This window comes from Macrotis lagotis, chromosome 8, assembly GCF_037893015.1.
Source record: "Macrotis lagotis isolate mMagLag1 chromosome 8, bilby.v1.9.chrom.fasta, whole genome shotgun sequence".
Classification (NCBI taxonomy): Eukaryota; Metazoa; Chordata; class Mammalia; order Peramelemorphia; family Peramelidae; genus Macrotis; species Macrotis lagotis.
Window position 1 is genome coordinate 170,146,106 of NC_133665.1, and position 18,745 is coordinate 170,164,850.

The 18,745-nt window shown below is 37.3% G+C and overlaps 1 protein-coding gene across 1 annotated transcript; it reads right to left on the bottom strand.

Moving 5' to 3' along the window:
- Positions 1 to 2,066: 2,066 nt before the first annotated feature.
- SNTN (sentan, cilia apical structure protein) lies at positions 2,067 to 17,475 on the bottom strand. The gene is made up of 4 exons (XM_074198828.1): positions 17,366 to 17,475; positions 16,687 to 16,721; positions 9,528 to 9,667; positions 2,067 to 3,670 (listed from the first exon to the last, which is right to left on the bottom strand). The coding sequence occupies exons 1-4, from the start codon at positions 17,473 to 17,475 to the stop codon at positions 3,512 to 3,514; spliced, it is 444 nt and encodes a 147-aa protein (XP_074054929.1). The 3' UTR covers positions 2,067 to 3,511.
- Positions 17,476 to 18,745: the final 1,270 nt, after the last annotated feature.

Genomic DNA, 18,745 nt, shown 5'->3' on the forward strand with positions numbered 1-18,745 from the left:
GTTCAAGTCTCATCCATGACACTTAGTAGCTCAGTAACCCAAGTTGAGTAATTAAGTCTCTCAATGGAAAAAATTAAAATCAGGAAAGCATTGAAATTAAGAAGGATTCGAGAAAGGCTAGAATTTTATTTGGGGTCAGAAAACCTGTTTTAAATTGGACTGAGAGTTCAAAATGCTAAAACTCTGGGACTCTTGCTGGGTTCCAGGGGCACTGAAGAGTGCCTAATCAACAGGCTACCCCCAACCTCTTCTCTCCTCCCCTCCCTTCTTTTTTTTCAAGACTATTTAAAGCTTGAATCATGATCTCATACTTAGACCCATCTTGGGACCAGAAAAGAAAGAAAATTAGGGGGTTGTAAAATCAGTCCTGGTTCTGTCAGGCTCACACAATTAATAAGGATGCTCCAGGACCATCTGCAGGAAAGCTGGGCTGTGTACAATTTCAAGAGAGATTTCTTGGTCAAATTGACATCCAGACTTTAACTCAGGGTCTGCCTCATTTTACACATCTTTACACAGTAAAGATGTGGAAAAGGCATTATGAAAAATAAAGAGGCTTCCTGGGGGTGGTAGAACATACCAGGGAGGGAAAATCAATTTTTATCAATTACCTCATATGTAAAATGTGAGGGGTAGCCTAGATGACATCTAAAGCCCTTCCATCTTTGAACTATTAAAGTTACAGGGGATAGTCTATTGTTGTGGTTTTGACACTGACTTGTCATAGGTCAAGGGTTGCTTCTGTTGGCAGACCTGGGTTTGCCCTGAATAATCTTCATGGTTTTATTCCTGATTTATGGTCAAGGGAATTTCCTTTTATTTAAAAAAATATTCTTTTGAAAAAAATCTGAATTTAGATACCAGATAATGGACATCACCTATGTTTGTATGTGTGTGTGTATGTGTTATATATAATATGTGTATACACACACACAGTATACAAAAATATATTTTATATTTACATATAAATATGTATGTAAGCATGTACACACACATAAATGAAACAATTTCAATGAAATATGAAACTATTGCCTCCTAATTAATCTTTCTTTCTTGTCTTTTGCTTCTCCAATCTATTCTCTAGATCAATAAGGTCAAATTCAAATAGAAATGGGAACTTCTCATCCATAATAAGAATCCCTGTGGGTTGCATATCATTTAGTTTTAGAATATAATGCTATTTTTATCGGGTGTGGAGTAGTGAATAAAGCACAGGCCTTGGAGTCAGGAGTACCTGGGTTCAAATCTGGTCTCAGACACTTAATAATGATCTAGCTGTTTGACCTTGGGAAAGCCACTTAACCCCATTTGCTTTGTAAAAACCTAATAAAAAGAGAATATAATGCTATTTTTATTCCATTTTATTTATTCTGTTAAATAATTTCCCAGTTCCATGTTAATCTAGTTCCTGTGGCACTCCAAAGTGTTGGGAGAGTTTGACAGCTCTGTTCTACTTAACTACCAAATTACTCTTCCTATCCATTTGACCAAGATTGGCTCTCTTACTCAAGATTCTCCAATGGTTCCCCATTGCCTATAGAATAATCTGTAAACTCTGTTGCTTGGTCATTTCAAAGCCCTTCTCAGTCTGGTTTCAGCCTACTTTCAGGGCTAGTTCCATGTTGCTCCCCTTCATGCATTCCAGAACCAATCAGAATTGCTCTTTTGGTTTTTTTCCTGAGCACCAAATTCCAAGTCTGCCCCTTTGCAGTGTCCCTCCACAAGTATTGTTTCCTCAGCTCTTCCACTTAGACTCCCTAGATTCCTTTAAACTCAACTCTGCCTACACATCCTAGGGGGAATTCTTCCCTGATGCTCTTTGCATTTCTTCCCTCCTCAATCAATCTTGCATTTACCTTTCTGTTTTCCTGTTGTATGTAACTCAATCAATCTTGCATCTACCTTTTCTGTTTTCCTGTTGTAGGTAATTCAATCAATCTTGCATCTACCTTTTCTGTTTTCCGGTTGTAGGTAACTCAATCAATCCTGCTGCCTACCTTTCTGTTTTCCTGTTGTATGTAACTCAATCAATCTTGCATCTACCTTTTCTGTTTTCCTGGTGTAGGTAATTCAATCACTCTTGCATTTACCTTTCTGTTTTCCTGTTCTATGTAATCCCATCTTTGCCTCTAGAAGCTTGTGGTTGTTTTCCATTTTCTTTCTATACCAGTCTCCCTGTACTTAAGTGTTTTGCATATGGTAGGCACTTCATCCATGTTTACTGAATGAATGAAATATTTTGTAGGTATTTATCTGTGTACTTGTGCCTTCTATCCCTCCCTTCCCCCAGTAGAACATTAGCTCTTTGGGGCCAAGAATTACTTCATTTTCATTTCCCCAACTTTGTATTCCTAGTGTTCAGCACAGTATGAGAAGCATGATAAAAGTTTAATAAATGTTTATTATTGCTATATTCCATTTTGGGGGAGTTATTGCCTTCATGAAGCAACAAAAGTAAGCAAACAAAAAGAATGGCAATATTCAATTTCACAAAAGACAGTTTTTTTTAAATAATAAAAGCGTTTTCTATATTACATAAATTGTTTCTTCTCTTGGGAGGAGGAGGGACATTGTGACTGTCTGGTTAACTAGGCTATAGAGAGAGTTGGTCAGGATAGTTCAAATTTAAGGGAAAAAAACCCTGCAATTATTTTAGGTTTGAATTATTCAAACCAGAGTCTGATAAACCAGATCATGCTAGCTCTGTTCAGCTCTTCTGTGCTACATAGACACAATCCCTGACTCTAAACTGGAAACTGTATCAGTCTCTTAGACCTCCTGGTGCCATTTAATAAGGTATTAATTCAGAAAGAATTTAATATACCTTCTAGCTATTATGTGATTTATATTTCCTGCAGCTAAGTTAGGGAGCCTGGGGCAACCATCTAGTCTCCTAGAGTCTCAGTTACTTTTTGACATTTTTTGTTTTTAATAAAGTGCTGCATCAGAACACAAAGTGGAACCTTCACTAGCATATGGTGACAGGAGCATCCTCATTTGTGCTTTTGGTGAAGCCAAGATGAAAATATTTCTACCTGTATCTCTGATCACGGAAGCAAAGAAGGCTCAAAGGTTTTAAGCTGGATGGGGCTTTGGAGGTCATCCAATCTAACTTCCTGATTTTATAGATGATAAAAGGGAAAGCAAGAGAAAGGGTTTGAATTCAGTTTCTTTGATTCTGTATCTAGCTCTCTTTCCTCTCTGACTTAGGAGAGAATGACTCCCAACAGAAATCTTTTGGAAACCAGCATATAGTTGGTGCTAGAGGTTACCTGGAGATGTCCATCATTAAAGGAATAAGGAAGTTTGATGTAACACTGTGAAGAGGACTTGAGAGATATGGGTATGGAACAGAACCAGCCCCGTTGGGAGGACTTGTTTGTTTTTGGTTTTGTTCTTTACAATAGGCTTTATACCTTTGAAAAATTTGCAATTGATCAAAAATAAGACAGTAGCACCCTTAATCACCATCTTTTCCTAGGGTGTCCTCTAGCCATTCTGACCAGTCATTTCACTTGGTGATTTTTGAAGTCCAGATTTCTTGGAGCAGGTCTGACATCAGAGTAATACTTAAGAGCAAGATCATGAAATCTTCAAAACACAGCTTACTTTCTGTTTGCTCCTCAAGTTCAGAAAGGATCTCTTTATACTTGGGCTTGTTTTCTTGTCCCTGTGAGAAAAACATTAAAAAAAAAAAGTCCTTAGAGCACTGTTGATAGCCCGTGTTTGGAAGTGTTTATAGATTTTTCCACTTTTTAAAAAATTTAATCTGCTTGGTTGTAGAACCAATGCCCAGAAAGCATTCATATAGGTCTCCATTTCTGGGTTCAAGAATAGTTATTTCTTACCTGCACCCCAACCAAACCAAATAAGATTGTCAAGAATTCTGAAATATAATTGCCAAGACAAAATATATGTGCTTTGGAAGACCTTCCACTTTCAATTTACTCATAAATCAAATCCAAATACACAGTTCCCATAAACAGAAAGATTGACGGTACAAATATGAATCACATTATTAATGGAGGGTCTCTTCAGATCAGGATACAGCTCATGAATAATCTTTCCTGCTAACACTGCAAACATTAAGGTCATTCCACTCAAGTATCCTTGATATTTGAGTTCCCATTTATCATCTTTGGTATAATCACCAAATGATCTTGCACATGCTAATTGTTAAAAATAATCATGATAATGACTAAACAATATCTCTTGATAACTCCTAGAGGGAATATAGCTTCTCCACATAGAGTAAAGCCATGCCATTCAAGGTCATTGACCCACCTATGCACCCCTATTGCCATTTCATTGTCCAATCTATAGATTAGGCCATTGTCATTATACTTTTACACAGTTTCCTACTTCTCTTTATCTCCTCATAGTCTAAATTCCACCCATGCTGTTCTGCTGACTGTTTCTTGCACAATTTCCCATCTCCATGACCTTGTCTAGACTGTTCCATACATCTGGTATGTCCTCCCTAGAGAGAAATGGTATTAATAACCAATGCTTTGGGAAGATTCAGATTTCCCCTCTTTTTCTTTTATCCCATCTTAAGGTTTAGTCTTTGAGGGTTGAGCTAACCTCCTCTATCCAATCCCAATCCAGGTAGGGCAGTCATTGAGTTCTACTCAGATTTGGGTGGGGATAAAATCTTTGAATAGATTGCTCAAAAGTAGGGGTGATTTCAGAAGTAAATGACATAATCAAAGTTCAGGTCCAGTTCTTCATTGGTCAGCTAGATGATGCAGTAGATAGAACACCAATCCTGGAGTCCCATGGACCTGAGTTCAAATTTGACCTCAGCCTTGACACTTACTAGCTGTGTGACCTTGCACAAGTCACTTAAGCCTGAATGCCAAATATCCAGAGCCGTCTTGAGTCATCCTGATTCACATCTGGCCATTGGACCCAGATGGCTCTGGAGGAGGTGAGACTGGTGACTTAGCTCAGCACCCCTGCACTCAAATCCAATTCACATGCATATCATGGCATTATCTCCTGATGATGAACAAAAGACAACATCAGTTTTTTTTTTTTTAGGTTTTTGCAAGGCAAATGGGGTTAAGTGGCTTGCCCAAGGCCACACAGCTAGGGAATTATTAAGTGTTTGAGATCAGATTTGAACCCAGGTACTTCTGACTCCAGAGCCTTTGCTTTATCCACTGTGCCACCTAGCCACCCCAGACATCATCAGTTATTAACCAAGCAGAGTTGATTGCCATCCTTGGGAGCCCCTAAGGGTTTTGGAAATACTAATGAGCATATATAAGCCAAGTCCACTACTATGATTGTCTTTGGTCTAAGAGAGGGATGGCAATTAAAATACTGGCATTATTAATAAAATAATAAATGATCCAGAAATGATGTCTCTCTAACCTTTTAAACATCACAATCTCTTCAGAACCACTACCTCTAGAATTCCCTAGTACCTTTCAAAACTCAGGTCATGTGATATTTCTTACTCCAAGCCTTCAGTTATCTATAGTTTCTTCCTGCAATAATAGTATTATTTCATATAAACTTCATATTTACTGATTTGGATTTAATAGACTGTAAGATCCTGTAAGGTGTGAGTTATTTCCTTTTTTTGGTTTGGTCCTGTGTGAAGCACAATGCTTTATATTTGTACTTAATAAGTGCTAGCTGAATGGATGGATAAAATAGACATGATTGTCTTTCTCCCCCAAGGTCATGGTTTGCCACAATATTGTTGTCTATGACTGAATGGAGACACGGTGGTTGTTTCTATACTTTTAACATATTCTATAGGTTTGGTTAAAAAAATATAAGGAAGTTCAAGGAAAAAAAAGGACCAAGAATTGCAATAAAAAATTTCAATCTGTTTCATGAAAAGCCCAAGTCTAACTGACAAGATGCTGTTGATGTTTGGTTGAATTTTTGACTGAATTGACAGGTATTTGGGTATTGTTTGGAAATGCTGAGTTTTTCTAACAGTGAGCCAGTGGGGTGTTCTACTCACCTTTCTGATCAGAGAAGCCTATCTTTTACATTTTCCTCAGGACCTGTTTTGTGAGGTTCTGTGGAGAACTGGGTGAGGGAAAACACATAATGTAATAGGAACTCCTGCTCTTTATCATTCTGTAAATTTTCATGTTTCATTTTGGAATGTGAGGATTATAGGATGGAAGGGCAGGGAAGAACAGGGGGATTTTCCAGTCCCATCCCAACCTCTTTTTTGTGTTGTCAGAAAAATGTAGCAAGCTAAAGGCTTCAGGGTTCTTTCCTGAAAAGACTGATTCTTGATCCAGGAAAACTTAGGGACAAAAGAATTTAGCAAAAGGTAATGTTAACAGAAGCTAAAGGGGAGAGAATAGGGGATTAGCAGTAGTAGTAATCAGCTGTAAGAACTGCCATCAGGGTACAGGAAGTAAGGAAGGCTATAGAAGCAAGAGAGTTTATCATGCTACCCAAGAGTGGGCTGGCTTTCCAAAGGAAGAAGGCACATCAAATGAGGAATGGCTGAGCTTTTAAAGGGGCAGGAAGATGATCAGGGCAGTAGATGGGAGGGTAGTAGCTCAGAGAGCAGAAATGAGGTAAGGAGGGATATGTAGAAGAGGGATATAGCTCAAAGATCAAAGATGAGGTAATTAAGGATTTGTATATGAAGGGCTGTAGATCAAAGACTTACTCCTTTCAGACTTGGGCAGGGATCCCTGGCTTTGTTGTTAGAGACTTTTCTTGTCCCTTGGGGGCAGAGATTTACTAAATTCTTATCTGGGAGGGGCAAGATACTTTACTAAAGTTCATTTCTATAGATTGGACAATGAAATGGCAGTGGGGGTGCATAGGTGGGTCAAAGACCTTGAATAATGGGATAGAGTTCAGTGTTAAATGTAAGATATAGGGTCAACTACAGAGAGAAGAGATCAACTCTAAAACACATTTCTCTGTCCAATATTTCCTCTACTATATTATAAAGATTAATGGTGGTGAATTGGATTGCATTCCTAGAACCATTTTACATCATTCCTGTTAATTTATATTTCTTCCTTCCTTTTTCTTTATAGAAGACACTTATTTTCATTCAAAGAGAATATAACAAAATAGTCTAATCATTTTTACCAGTACCTCTCAGGAAACTCAGGAAAAGAGAGGTCCCCTAGAATCCAGTAGCATCATTAAACTGAAGACTGTATATATTTGTTTATATAAAATATGGATAGTTATAGACTTTCTTCTGTTAATGCCATAATAAGGACAGATTGCCTACAAATCCATTAGATTGGGAGCTATTTTAGAAGTCACTGAGTCTAAATTACCATTTAAACAGGAATTCCCCTGGCACCACGAACAAGTGGTCATTCAACTTCTACTACTTGGTACCTGGAAACTCATTATTTTATTACCAAAGCAGTTCTACCATGGACTTCTCCAATGAAGTCCTTTATTAAACTTAAACCTTGCCCTGCAATTTACCCACATTATTCATAAGATCATAGGTTTAGAGATAGAAGGGACCTCAGAGACCTCTGGAACAACTCCCATTTTGTAGTTGAAAATGAATCAAGAGAAGTGATTGGCTCAAGGTCACACAGGTAACATCAGAGGCAGACTTTGAAACTACATCCCAGAGAGCCAGTGCTCTTTTAGATATACCCTGTTCTCTCTGCTCCTTTTTCTGTCCTCTCGAGCCAATCAGAATAAATCCATGTTCCATAGGACAACCTGTCAAGTCATTGAAGATAGCAGTCATGTGTCCTTTGTCTAATCATTCCAAGTCCCTTCAGTTGCCTCTCCTATGGCATTATTTCTAATCCTCTCATTATCCTGGTTGCTTTCTTCTGGACAGGTTCTATTTCTGGAGTTCTTAATTTTTTGTGTTTTGTATCTCCTAGGCGATTTGGTGAATCTTATGACTCCCTCCTTAGAATAATGTTTTCATATATTTGAAAGGAATATTAAATTTTAGTTAGTGAAAATGATTTTTTTGATTGTACTCAGTGATTTTTCCCCCCATCCAATTTCATGGACCCCCGATTTAAGAATGCCTTTTCTATTTTGTCTGGTCCTCTGTAAATTGTAGCGCCTTGGAACTGAAACAAAATTGCATATATTGTCTGTCCACGATGGAGGATAGTTGGACTATCACCTTCTTTGTTCAAGCATAACTTTCTATATGAAATCATTCCTAACCTCACTAACTGTTTTACTGTCACTAAATTAGTTTATGTTTATTATACATTTTGTGTGTGTGTGTGTGTGTGTGTGTGTGTGTGTGTGTGTGTGTCTTTGTAGAATACAAGTTCATACAGAGCAGGATCTATTTCTTTTGTATTCATTGACTATGACTACATATATACTTGAATAGATTTTGTATGAATTTAATTATGTATGATGCTTCTCATTAGAATATAAGCTCCTTCATGGTCAGATAGGAATTTGTTCTGCTAGACTATGCATATTGTTATGAGGTTTATTTTTGAGGAAGTTGAGAGGGAGAGAAAATGCATGTTTGTTAATTGAAATAATAATAAAATAAGGGGTGGCTAGATGGTGCAGGGGATAGAGCACTGGCCCTGGAGTCAGGAGGACCTGAGTTCAAATGTGACCTTAGACACTTAATAATTACCTAACTGTGTGATCTTGGGTAAGCCACTTAACCCCATTGCTTTGCAAAAAACACCCATAATAATAATAATAATAATAATAATAATAATAATACATAAAAGTGAGCTCCTTTAGGGAAGGGACAATGTTTTTGCCTCTTTTTTTTTGGTATCCATCCACAAACCAGCACATTTACTTGTCATATAATAGGAATTTTATGATTGCTTATTGACTGATTGACTAACCAGGAACTTAGTAAATAAATCCATTGATTATTCTGAATGTTGTTTGCTGTTTGATGTAGCCTGAGATCACCACAGCTTATTTAGTTCTCATATTTTTGATGTATATTAAAGTTGCATTCCCCAATAATACCAAAACCTTTCTCACCATGATCTGTTGTCTATCCATTCTTCCTTCATTCTGAGTTGTTGACTTTTTAAAACTTTTAAATTATTCTAATTCAATTTTACCTTTCCAGATTCCACCAATCATGCTGGCCTTGATTCTAAATAGTTTCTGTTTAAATTTCTTGATCATCTTCATCTGTAATCTTGGATTTCTAAAGATGGTGATGAATACCCATAAGACAATCCATCTAACTGACTTCTATTATATTCTCTTGTTTTAATAAATCACTGAAGATTTTAAAGAATATTAGATAAGTGACTTGTTATGACTCACTGGAAATAGGCATCCACCAGACCCAGAATTAAGATAAAATTAAAGGACAAATATTAAAACACATATATTTAAGGAAATTCACCCACAAATAAACAATTTTTGTCTACTAGTGGAAAGTTTATCCTTAAGTAGTTATTCTTTTTACTATCTTACTCTACTCAGGATTTCTGTGAGGGAAAGGAAAAGGAAATCTTGATTTAAGATAGGGAATGTCCTTCCAGCAAAGCTTCATTTGTGCCTTGGACACTGTCTGTACACTTTAATCTCCTTACCTGGATGAAATTCACAAACTGGGTCTTCAGTAAGTTTTTGGCGACAGATTTACTGAGTTTACCATCTGGGTCAGAAGAGTTATTATAAATCAGAGCAGTAGTAGCAAAGGCTTTTTCCAAGTCTGAACCTTTCCCCAGAGCTATAAAAGAGATTACATGCAAAGCTGTGTTACAGGATGGAAAATGAGATCTAGAGAAACAAGAGTTTCCTATAAAAAATATTTTGAGTTCCAAATTCTCTGCCCTACTCTTTTCTTCCTTTCTTGAGAAGGCAAACAATTTTAAGTAGTTTTACATATGTAGTCATGCAAAGCACATTTACATGTTAACCATGTTGCAAAAGAAAACACAGACCCCCAAAAAAACCAACCTAAGAAAAATTCAAAAAATAAAAACAAAGTGTGCTTTGGCTCTGCATTTGGATTCTGGCAGTTTTTTTTTCTGGAAGTGAATAGTATTTTTCATTATAAATCCATCAAAATTACGTTAGGTCATCATATTTCTGACAAAAGTTAATCATCATACAATGTTTTCACTGTGTATAAATGTTCTCTTGGTTCTGTTTGCTTCACTTTGCATCAGTTCTTAAAAGTCTTGCTGGGTTTTTCTGAAATGGTCCTGCTTGTTTTTTCTTTTTTTTTTTTATAGCACAATAGTATTCTAATTTGCATTATATTGGTTGTTTACCCATGAGCAACTGACATTTTCCCATTTGTTTAGATCTGACTTTGTGTGAAAAGCATTTTGTAACTGTGTTTATATAGTTCCTGGGTTTGCCTTGGCAGTCCCAAATATTTTATATTATTTGAAATTATTTTAAATCTTTCTATTAGACTTTGTTGCTAATTACAGAAATGCTGATGATTTATATGGATTCATTTTACATCCTACAACTTTGCTAAAATTGTTAATTATTCCAACTATTTTTAGCTGATCTTCTAATTAGACCATCTACAAAGAGTGATAGTTTTATTTCCTCATTACCTATTCTAATTCCTTCTAATTCCTTCTCCTATTGGCTTGGCACTTTTAGCACAATATTGAATAATAGTGATAATGGGCCTCCTTGTTACAACCCTTTATCTTATTGGGAAGACTTCTACTTACCCGTGTTACAGATAATGCTTAATGATGTCTTTTTATAGAGACTGCTTGTCATTTCAAGGAAAGTTCCATTTATTCTTATACTATCTAGCTTTTTTAAAAATAGGAACTAGTTCTATGTTTTGTCAAAAGCCTTTTCTGTATCTATTGAGCTAATATCATTATTTTTGATGTTATTAACATGGTCAGTTATTTGATAGTTTTCTTAATATTGAACCAGCCTTGTCTAAATCACATTTGGTCATAAGGTATGATCTCGGTGATATATTGCTGCAATCTTCCTTGCTAGTATTTTATTTACAACTTTTCCATCAATATTCATTTGGGAAATTGATCCATAATTTTTTCTCTGTTATTGCTTTTGCTGGTTTAGGCATTGACAAAATATTTGTGTCAAAAAAAGAATTTGAAATTCTACCCTCCTTTCTGTCATCCTTCCCTTTTCTGTCACCCCTTTCCCCTCCTACTTCCTTGTTGGGCAAAATAGATTCCTATGCCCAACTAAGTGTTCATGTTATTCTCTTTTTGAGCCAATTTCAATGAGGGTAAAATTCCACCTTTGCCCACTACCACACATCTTTCTGTCCAATTTATAAACTCTTTCTTTTGTACTTCTTTTAATGAGAGTTAATTAAGAATTATCTATTCCAAAGGAACAGGGAAAAGATGGTGGTGCAATGTAGTGGAGACATGGTTTCCTGGGAATTGGCATACATGAATGGGTCCTTCCTCAGTCCTTTATGACGCTCTTGTTGGGTATGAGTGGGCCCAGTGATAAGAATGTTTTACTGACTCCTTCCATATAAATTTGCACTCTGTGAATTACTGATGTGAGAGCAACACTATTTATATATCAATTAGTTAACCAATCAACATATATTAAGAGTTAGTTACTATGTGCCAGACACTGAGCTAGACACTGTGGACACAAAGACAAAGAAGAAAGCAATTTTTGTTCTCAAATTGTTAATATTCTATCAGGAAAAATAGCAAGGACATATGTAAACTTTCTTGGAATAATTATAAAGTGAATCAATACAAATAAATGCAAGAAAGATAAATAAACATATTAGAATGTCAGCTCCTTGAGGGTAGGGACAGTTTTGCTCTCTTATTTGTATCCTCAACATTTAGTATAGTTCTTTGCATATAGTAAGTTACTTTTATATTTTTATTTATTTATATATTTTAGCAAGCTCATAATAAATGCTTTTTTCACTCACTCATTCATTCATACAATATTTTGGAGGGAAGGGAATGAAAAATGAAAAAAGCCAATGACATAGAGCTTCAAACTTGGATCCTCCTGCTCTAAATCCTAGGTTCTTATCACTGGCCGAGTTATCTCTTTTTCTCCCTATACTATAATTCTTCTTATGCCATGAATGGCATATTATGGTGGCAGTAAATGGAATGTGTGCTAGGGAGAAACTAATGGCGGCTGGACCTGAAAACTAACATTTTAGAAGACTTGAGTGCTGCTGTTCTTGGGCATCATTCCCTTGTGCCATCATGGGCTACCCAAGGTCATCTGTGCTAGTTTAGGGTCTTGTCAAGTTAACCGTGGTAGGCACTACAATTGAGGAATGAAGACAAGATAAACTCTAGAGTGGAGTCAATCTAGTACTGTCACCGTTTAGTAGAGTCACACATACTGAATTCCACAGGCTCAGTGTGGTCTAATGACAAAGAACTTTGGATTCAGAAGGGTATAGGAAAGGAGATGAACTCTCAGTTTTGCCACTTCCTAGTTGTGTGACCTGGGGAAGATCACATAACTTCTCTGGTCTCGGGTTGTTCATCTATAAAATGATGAAATGAAACTCAAAGGTCTCTCTGGTTCTTCTACCTCAAAATCTATGGTTTTATATCTGATTCTGTACAAGTCATATCTCTGAGCCTCAGTTTTCTCATCTGTAAGATAAAAGATTGGATTTGATGGCCTTTAAAGTCCCATGAAGCTACCTGCATGAGACCTTAGTACAAGCGTCATGCCCTTTCTGAGACTCATTATATCTTTGTAGATGGTCTCTCTGCTCCTGGCTTGATATAAATCTCTCATCCTAATTTCCCATTCCTATAGCAATATTAGGCATACTTGGCACTGTTGCCTCACCTTGACCTTTGATGGATGAGCATGTGTATTGAGACCACTGATTGATTACTTCCACAGATGCTATCTCATCAGCTAGTCTAGACTATTCACCTTTAACCCTACTCCCTGGCTCCTTATCCTTCCTCTCGACTCTGTCAGAAAATTCCTCTGATCCTGCTGCTAATGTATTCTCTGCCTTCCCTGGGCTATGCCCAAAACATTTATCTTTGGGGTAATGCCCATGGCATGGCGAGCAAACTTTGTTTATTCTCATTCAAAATGCATTGGGCTTGACAGGTGTATTTTTCAATGTTTTAAGCAATACATTTCTGAATATTTTAATTAAGAAATACACCTGTCAGTGCCTTCCAAAAGGAAAGAATTTCTCTCCTCATGTGTTTAATTTTTAAACTTTAGTATGTATAGAATGTCTGCAGTCTTGAGTCTGCCTGGCTGAGAGATGAGCTGTATTTTATAAATAGATCAGCCTAAGAAGCAGACAGCTTCAGGAAAAAAAAATCACTTCTTAGAGGTAAACATGCTCTTTTTAATTGGCCTAGCAAGCCTCTTGTTTTGACCTGTTTTTAGGGCTGAGAAGCTTGGTTGCTTTTATACCACTTGAAAAAAATAATTAGGCAGTGATCTAAGACCTGAGCATGTTAGGACTTGAAAAGATCTTAGTGACCCTCATTTACAACTGAGAAAGTTGCAACCTAGAGTGATTTGAGGATAGGAGCATGAGCTCCTAGGTAGAAGCGGTCTTAAAGATGATCTCCCAATCTTTCCCTTTTCAAATGAGAACTCTGAGCAATGTAGAAATTAGGTGGTTTGCCGGAAGTCATTATATCATAGATTTAGAGCCAGAAGGGACCTGGAGACCTTAGTTTCATCAACGAATTTTATAGATGAAAAATTTGAGTCCCAGCCAAAATGAGGGACTTTTTCAAGATGAATTCAAATTTCTAATAGCTCTGTGATCTCATCAGCTTTGTTTTTTTCCCCAGATGACCCTAGAGCATAATTCCTTCATACCCGATGATCATGGATCAATCAGCAAGTACCTACAATACCTACACTGTACTGAGCAAAAAATAAGAAATAACAAAAGGTAAAGACCAACCCTGTCCTCAAAGAATTTCCAGACTAATGGGGGAGACACCATCCAAACAATTTCACCCAAATATGATAAAGTAGAAATATCTATCAGAGGGAAGGCACTAGCATTAAGTCAAGGATGGAGTTTCTTAGAAGGCAGATGGTTGTTGTCTCTCTTCCCTTAAGCTCACCACAACAGGGCTTCCTAATTCATTGGAGAAAGTCTTTCGTTTCTTTAGTTATTTCAAGGGTACCAATGGAACCAGGCTGCCCACTGATTATGTGACTTTCAGTCAAGAAATCAGAAAACATTTTATTCAGCACCATGCTGGGGCCAGGAGACATCAAGGTTCTAGGAATACATGACCAAAGAATAAAACAAGTTTCATTCAAGAAACTTGCATCCAATTGGGGAAGACAACAAATATATGTTTAAAAATAGATGAAATTTAGACATGATAAATATGAGATTGTGTAGGGAGGGAGGATAGTAGAAGATGGGATTAATTTGAGTTTGATTTCATCTTAGAGACAGTAAGGGATAGGGGAGGAATGAAAGGAGGGAAGAGGAAAGGGCATCAGATATCATGCTAAGCACTTTACAAATATTGTCATTTGATTCTCATAATAACCCTTTGCTATTTTTATCTTCATTTTACACATGAGGAAACTGAGGCAAGCGCTTAGGTGACTTACCTAATGTTACATGGTGAGTAAGGATCTGAATCTCAACACATTTCTTCCTGTTTCATGACTGGCTAAATTTCCTCTTGTAAAAAGGATTGACAAGGGTAGTGTGAACTAGACCCAAGTTACAGCTGTATTATTGCTGTTCAGGAGGTACTTGACACTGTGTTTCTGGAGGGATTGTCACAATGGGTTGCAATGGGGATGCATTGAGCCAGACCACTGGACTTTAGAGACAACATAGTCTAGTGGAAAGAATGTTGAACTTTGAGTCAAGAAAATCTTATGTTCTTTGACCCTTGACACACATTGTATGACCTTGGTTAAGTCACTTAACTATTGTGGAACCTATATGTGAAATGAGAATATAGAAATAATGGTAGTGAAAGACTGATAGGACTATTGAGAGACTTAAATCAAAATTTGTTTTGCAAAACTTAAGGTTCCATGTACACATCAACTATTAATAGAAAGAGGTTAGATGAGAGGATCTCTCTTTTCAGCAACTTGAGGCAAGGGACTGTTTTTGCCTCCCTTTGCATACCCAGCACATAACACAATGTCTGTCACATAGTCAGCACCTAGTTAATTCATATTTATTAATTTTATGTTTCTGTGTTTTTTTCTAAAAGATGACTTAGATTATATGCAGCTAATGGAACTTGTTCTTAAGTGATTTCTATGAGTTGATTTTGATCTTCCATGATATTTTCAATTTTTATATCCTTCCCTATCTTTTCCCCCCCCCCACTGATCCTGGTCTTCTACTCAGAAAGTGACTAAAAGAAAGGAAAGAAATCCGTAGCCTAAAGGAAGATGAGGGGGCAGTGGAAGACAACAGAAAATTCCATTTCATGGAATTTTCCAGGAATTCCTTTCCATGTTATTCATTCCATGAGATATTTTAAAAAAATATTAAGTAGCACAATGTCTGGCACAAGGTAGTTGATATCTAACTCTGATAACGTCTCTCCCCATGGGTTCTACTCCATCCCAGTCTATGTTGGGTGAATGGGATATTCAAAGAAAAAAAATTGATCTTTGTCTTCAGGGAGTTGGCATTCTCCTGGGAGGGATGGTGGGGACAAAACACATCCCTAAAAATTCCTCTGTTCTAAATGTTCAGATGATTCAAATAGGTGAAATTCTGTTTGTTCTAGGGTTCTCTGGTATTTGGTGCCAGATTTCCAATGCCATCTGTGGAGATAGAATTGTAGACACAGGAAACTGTAGAAACCTGGAACATTCTCAGATGCCTTGCTCCTCTACCTGGTAGCCAGACTTCGACTTGGGAGAGATCAGCCCAAAAGAACATAAAAAAAATTCTTTCTTTGGCTCCAGTTGCCCACCCCCTTATGACTCAGTCCCTTATGGGTTAAGAGCCTGTCCCCTTGGTGGGGGGAACTCTGTTTGTTGCTGATTTGTGTATTAAAACAAAACATCCACTATATAGTATGTGAAAGATAGCATGGCATAATGCATAGTAGGTTGAACTTAGAATAAGGAAGACTTGAATCAATTCCTGGCAAGTCATTTGACCCTTAGGGAACTCTTAAATCTATAAATTACAGGGGAATCCTGTCCTGCTTGGATGAATGGAGTTTCCATACTGAAAATTTCCTTTAACCAATGAAATCATAGATATGGACCCAAAAAGGTATATAGTAGGCATCTAATAAATTCTTATTGATTTTCTGATTTATTACTACTTGTGATAGATGCAAACACAGAAAAAATAGCATCCTGGGCTCATGTGATGAGATGGTGTACCTGGTCCCATATGCACATCAACTGTTAATATGAAGAATTTCAACCAGAGAATCTCTCTTTTCAGCAGCTTGAGACAATGTAGTTTTTTGCCTCTCTTTGCATCCCCAGAACATAGCACACCATCTTAAATTCAACTTGAGGAAACTGAGACCCAAAGAGGCCCAATAGTCAGTTTACTGAGATCACACAATTTCTGACAGAACCAGCACTAGATTCTAGGGCTCTGCCAGAGCTGCTCTCTTTAAATTTGCTAAGGCTCTCACATGTAGCATACCTGACAAGATTGGCCCAGATGCCCCAGAGAGGCGACCTTCTGCATTACCCTAATTTCTGGCACGGCAGCATACTCTTTCAAGTCAGAAGGAATGTTTTATTAATCATACTTGCTTTCATCTCTCTATGTCTTACCTTTCACAGAAGAAAGTTGTTTGGATATTGGAATGCTGTCAATGAAAATGAAAGCAGCATTAGGATTCAGGGACATTTAATTGGGGGATTGCCATGAAAAACAAAACACCCTTCAATTAGTTGCTACTTTTTTCAAGGAAAGTGTGACATGACAATGACCAAAATAATAGTTTTTTTTTTTAAATAACAGAGCAAACCTGAAAGAGTTACCATTCTTTAAGTCTCTATTAAAGACAGTTCCCAAAAGGAAAGATGAGGGGAAATGATGCCTTTCTGTGGAATCAATGGATATATTTTACATATGTGAATAGCTTGAAATAATTTCCCCCTTTCCATGGGTCAACTGAGGTGGCTTGTTTATCTTACAGTAGATTTTCTTTGAAAAATCATTATCAAAATGCTTCAGTCTCAAATAGTTCCCAAGAGGTGAGTTACATTAACTTGGGTTAATCAGATTATTCTCCATTAATGAAGAGAGAAGATTTTTTCTTTAAATTCTTTTTGAGGTCAAAGCTGCCAGACAGTCCTTGTGCTCTTTCAATTTAATTTGAAGGGAGATTACTCTGGTTACAAGGCTCCAAGCTTGCGATCTACAAGCTTCGAGGCCTTTGACATTATTAACTCTTGGTATTGGAGCAGCAGGCCAGAATGAAAATGGAAGTCAAGCAGGACCACTGACCTTTTCAGCATGGTTGGAGGCAGGGAGGTTGTGGCCGGGGACACAGAAGGATGGGCTTCCCCTTTGGAGCAGGACTTCTGATCCTTGGTGCTCACGGTACAGCCACACATTCTCTAGTCTCTTGTTGTTCCTGATCATCCCTAGGCAACAGCAACTAAGGGCAGCTGTGTATACCAGGGAAGAATAGAGAACTGGGTAATGAAATGTAATCCTTGAGAACGTAACTTTTAAGCAATCTGAATAAACTCACAATCCACCAACCGGTGTAAAAGATTGGGGGCAGTGTTGGAGAGGAGTTCAATAATAATGCCTCCCTGACTATCATTGCAGATTATATTATATTTTATTTTATTTTTATTTTTTATTTTTTGCAAGGCAAATGGGGTTAAGTGGCTTGCCCAAGGCCACACAGCTAGGTGATTATTAAGTGTCTGAGGTCAAATTTGAACTCAGGTCCTCCTGATTCCAGGGTCAGTGCTCTATCCACTGCACCACCTAGCCACCCTAATTATTGCAGATTATAAATGCATATCTAAATGTCAGAGAGGCAACATGGTGTAATGAATGGAGAGTTGGCCTTTAAGTCAGGAGGTTGCGGGTTCTAGTTCTATGACATACACAATGGTGTCCCTGGTGGGGCACAGCCAACAGTCAAATTTTTAATGTGAATATTTATACCTCAGACATTGGCAAACTTTACTAAAGGGCTTGTTTTATTATTCTGTTGATTAGTTAGGAAAGTGCTGAAGAAAAATTGAGTGCAGATTAAGCTTAAAAGGGTATGTAGGTATAGGTCCCTGCCTTCAGTCATCTATCTTTTAGCCATTTTCCTGGACTAAGTATGTTCAATTAACTTTTAGAGCTCCAGGCTACTCACCATGTCTAAAAATTTCAGAGATGTTGCTGCCATGTGTTGGGAGAGGAAGTTTCCTCATCTTAATGAAATCAGAGATCTGGGCCTATCCCATCTATCCACCATCACTTTGTTAATGCAGGTAAGGAGCAACTTAGAGTTCCTGAAAACTTTCCCAAATGAGGTCCGGTCCCAACTCCTCCTGTTTCCTTCTGAGTATGATTAATTGTGCAACTCCAACTTATGTTCAAGATAAGTTAGTGTCCATAAAATATTAAAGAAACTGAAAACCTTCTATCACACAGGACAGGTGTTCTTCGGAGGATTTGGAGAGAGACTTGGATAACAATTACAAAGGATCAAGCAAGCAATCAGCAAGTCTCTATTCAGTAGATATTATGTGCCAGAGACACGAAGACAAAAGTGATTTCACAAATAGTCCCTGCCCAGGGGGAAGTTATGTTTGAAGAGAAGAGGAAGTCTGAACACAAAAGTATACATCAAATATATTCAAAATGAATACAAGG

Bases quoted from the DNA above. Each gene is read 5' to 3' on its own strand.
- SNTN (XM_074198828.1), bottom strand. From the start codon at position 17,475: ATGTGTGGCTGTACCGTGAGCACCAAGGATCAGAAGTCCTGCTCCAAA. The intron at 16,722-17,365 runs GTCAGTGGTCCT...TTTCATTGACAG, and splicing joins CCTCCAACCATGCTGAAAAG to CATTCCAATATCCAAACAAC. The intron at 9,668-16,686 runs GTAAGACATAGA...TCTCTTTTATAG, and splicing joins ACAACTTTCTTCTGTGAAAG to CTCTGGGGAAAGGTTCAGAC.